Source organism: Fulmarus glacialis, unplaced genomic scaffold (genome assembly GCF_000690835.1).
Source record: "Fulmarus glacialis isolate BGI_N327 unplaced genomic scaffold, ASM69083v1 scaffold45468, whole genome shotgun sequence".
Classification (NCBI taxonomy): domain Eukaryota; kingdom Metazoa; phylum Chordata; class Aves; order Procellariiformes; family Procellariidae; genus Fulmarus; species Fulmarus glacialis.
In genome coordinates, this window is record NW_009229790.1 from 12445 (window position 1) to 15546 (window position 3102).

Below are 3102 nucleotides of genomic sequence, written 5' to 3' on the forward strand. Positions count from 1 at the left end.
CAGCTCTTCTTGTGGTGGTATCTCCATTAGCATTGTAAAACTACCTGGAATAGATGGAATTATGTTATTGAAAAACTTTCATAAAAAGATGAAACACATTGAACAATTCAGATACAATGTAAAACAACTTCCCTTTATTCGCATTTCCTGATCTTGGTCTTCATTGTACAAATAATCTGCTGTGCAAAATAGTTTATAAAATACTAAAAAAGCTTTTATTGTAAAAAAATAAAGTTTCTAGATATACAGTTACTTTGCAATATTACAAATACTGTCCAGTATTTAACATTTAAATTTAATATCACAATACTCAAGTCATGTAAACCAATGATCCTACTGGTAAGAAAGCCACTACTGAAACTCAGGTTCACTAGGGATTTGTTAAATATTTTCCTCTTTTATACAACCCTTATACAACTCTAATGACCCATACGTGAATTGCACCCATATAATGAAATTAGACATTGGGCCATCCCTTCCTCTATTATCAGGTAAAAAATACCAAGTTAAATGGTAAATTTAGTAAATGGTAAATTTTAGTAAGTCCTGGCAACACGAGCTACACAGTGCAGTCACAGAACAACAAAGGTCCTTGAAACTAGATTTGAACTTTACTGAGAAGCAGTGTAAAGGCAGCCTACACTGGGTTCTGGGCATGCATATCTTGATTTCTACCAGTATCCAAGCTAGTTGGCTTAAAACCTAGCTCTGATCTCTCTATGCTGCAGTGCAATCGCAATCACTTTAGCATGAAATGCCTCTAAGAAGTTTTGATACAGTCACCTGAGCCCTCATTGTTCCAATTCGCTTTCATTCTGCAAGGTCTTCATAGCTAAGCCCCAGAGGGTCATGCTGGAGAAGAACGGTCCTTCATTATTCTTGTATGCAGCAGATGATGTTCGACTGCCCAGTGGATCATTACAATGACTGTCCAAGCTAACCATAGAGGAACGAATCATGGGAATATTATCAGACTGTAAGGGTTCTTCTGCAGAAGATACATCTACATCTCCGTAAGCATATGGTGGTGGTGTTTGTTGCGCCTGAGCTTTTGGGAGTTTAGCAGAATCCATATTCAGTTTCTGTTGGTTTGCTGAGTCATGGTGTTGAATCATTGATCGCAACTTACAGTAAGAATCCGCAGAACTATCAAATTCAGTTGAATTTGCAGTTGGACGAATGGGAAATTTAACGGATGCTGGTAACAATGTAACAGACATTTCCTGGCCAAAAGAGTCAGAGCTCTGAGATTTGTCAAGATCAGAAGTTTCAATCCCTTGAGTAAATTCATCTAGTGTGTTTGGACCTTCATCAGTGACTTTACAATGCATTTTCTTGTGCCGCCGCAGAACAGCAGAGCGAGTGAAGCATTTGTTACAAGTTTCACAGGTATAGGGTTTTTCTCCTGTATGAGTCCTCACATGTCTACGCAGGTCACCAGAGCCTGCAAAAAGAAGTGATATATTAAGATTTTGTTCTTAACACAAGTGCATAAACATGTTTTAATTAGAGAAAATATCAAGTGTTAAGGTATGGTATGTCCCAATCGTGGTACTTTGTTTATCTAGAACAAGTTCGAACAAGTTCCATCTATCTTTACAATTCAATGACTTGTTTCTTCTTCTTGATCTGATTTTCTAACTTGTGTTTCCCAGTGCTTTAGTTTTTGTCTCCAGAGACAGGAATATCCATTCATATTGAAAGCTGTGAGTGCCCGCAGTTTGTATCAATCTTCGTGGAGAAAAAAAAATTTTAAATAATCAATTTAATTCATCTGTCTGGAAAAACAGTGTGCTGTTAAGCTTCTAAATATATTCTTCCAGTGAGAACTGCATCACAGAAAGTAATGGTTTGTTCATTACCAAGGAACTATTCTTAAAGTGCTGACAAAGTTAGCTTTTTTTGTTAACTTTGAGCTAACGTAATGCAGCAATCCATTTTTTATATTCTAGCCAGAGAACATGTCAAAACTGTAATGTTTTATTGCTGTAAATATTAGAATACAATAAAATATTCAACTGTTTGCCTATTTTCGGAACCACAGGCTCAAATAAGCTCAATTAACACACTGCAAAGAAAAAAGTGTCTGAAGTTGAATCAAGGCAAAGTGTAGAAGAAGAAGCAGAACAAGAGAGCATTCATTTGCAAAATTGTTACATGATTCAGACACCTCACATTCTTTAGGATAGTAGAAATAAGCTGGTACCTATTTGTGATTTTATCTCATTTTACCTAGGTTAAAGATTATTTTATTTTGTGTGGACAGATACCAACTAAAATGAACTGTGTTATCCGAAAGCCCAGTAAAACTGCAGTCTCAATTTTTGGCATCATACTTTTCATTCTACTGCCCAAATTTCTCTTCAGAAAAGCCATTAAACAGTAACAGTAAAATTACAAATTAGTGGAATAATACATGCGGATTTTTTGCATAATGTGAATGATTTCTTAACGATCGATCAGATCCTCTTTGCACAATTTTTACCTTCTCAGTACAAGATGACCTGGCTAAAATTAAAAATAATCAAAAGACCACAAGACAAGATGAAAATAAGCCTATTTTAATGACAGCAACACGACTGTTTGTTTATACTTTCATATCCTGCATGTCTGTATGTCCTCCCTCTGATGCAAGACCTCCTGATAATTTTAGCTTTTCTTGTGCCTCAAGACATTATAAATAAACCATACTGCAGTTGGACATCATCATATGGAGCTACCCTCCTCCAAAGCTGATTCCTCAGAACTTGAATGAAATTATACCAAAATAGCACTTAAGGGCAGAAAAGTAAGTAGTACGCAGGATGCTAAGTAACATATGAGATAAGGGTAGACAATGCAATTTCTGAGAACTATGTTATACAAGGATGAATCACTGATCAAAGAGCAATTTTCAGACCACCTGGAAGTATGACCTACCTAGCAGATTCTGAAAACGGGTTCTCTGGTATGAAGCACTGATCAAGTTTTGATTGTATTCCAGACGTTGAAGCAAAGTAGCAAAGGTTGTTATTATCAACTCTGTGACTGAATGCAGCTAAATGCTGTCCTGGTTTCAGCTGGGATAGAGTTAAATTGCTTCCTAGTGCTGTGTTTTGGATT

General features: G+C 36.3%; 1 protein-coding gene across 1 annotated transcript; it reads right to left on the reverse strand.

The window, feature by feature from the left end:
- Positions 1 to 688: 688 nt before the first annotated feature.
- On the reverse strand, positions 689 to 1477 carry LOC104081287 (zinc finger and BTB domain-containing protein 49-like; the record flags this gene model as incomplete). The annotated part of the gene is made up of 1 exon (XM_009583968.1): positions 689 to 1477. A coding segment is annotated over one exon (686 nt), but the record flags the coding sequence as incomplete, so codon positions are not given.
- Between the last annotated feature and the right edge of the window lie 1625 nt (positions 1478 to 3102).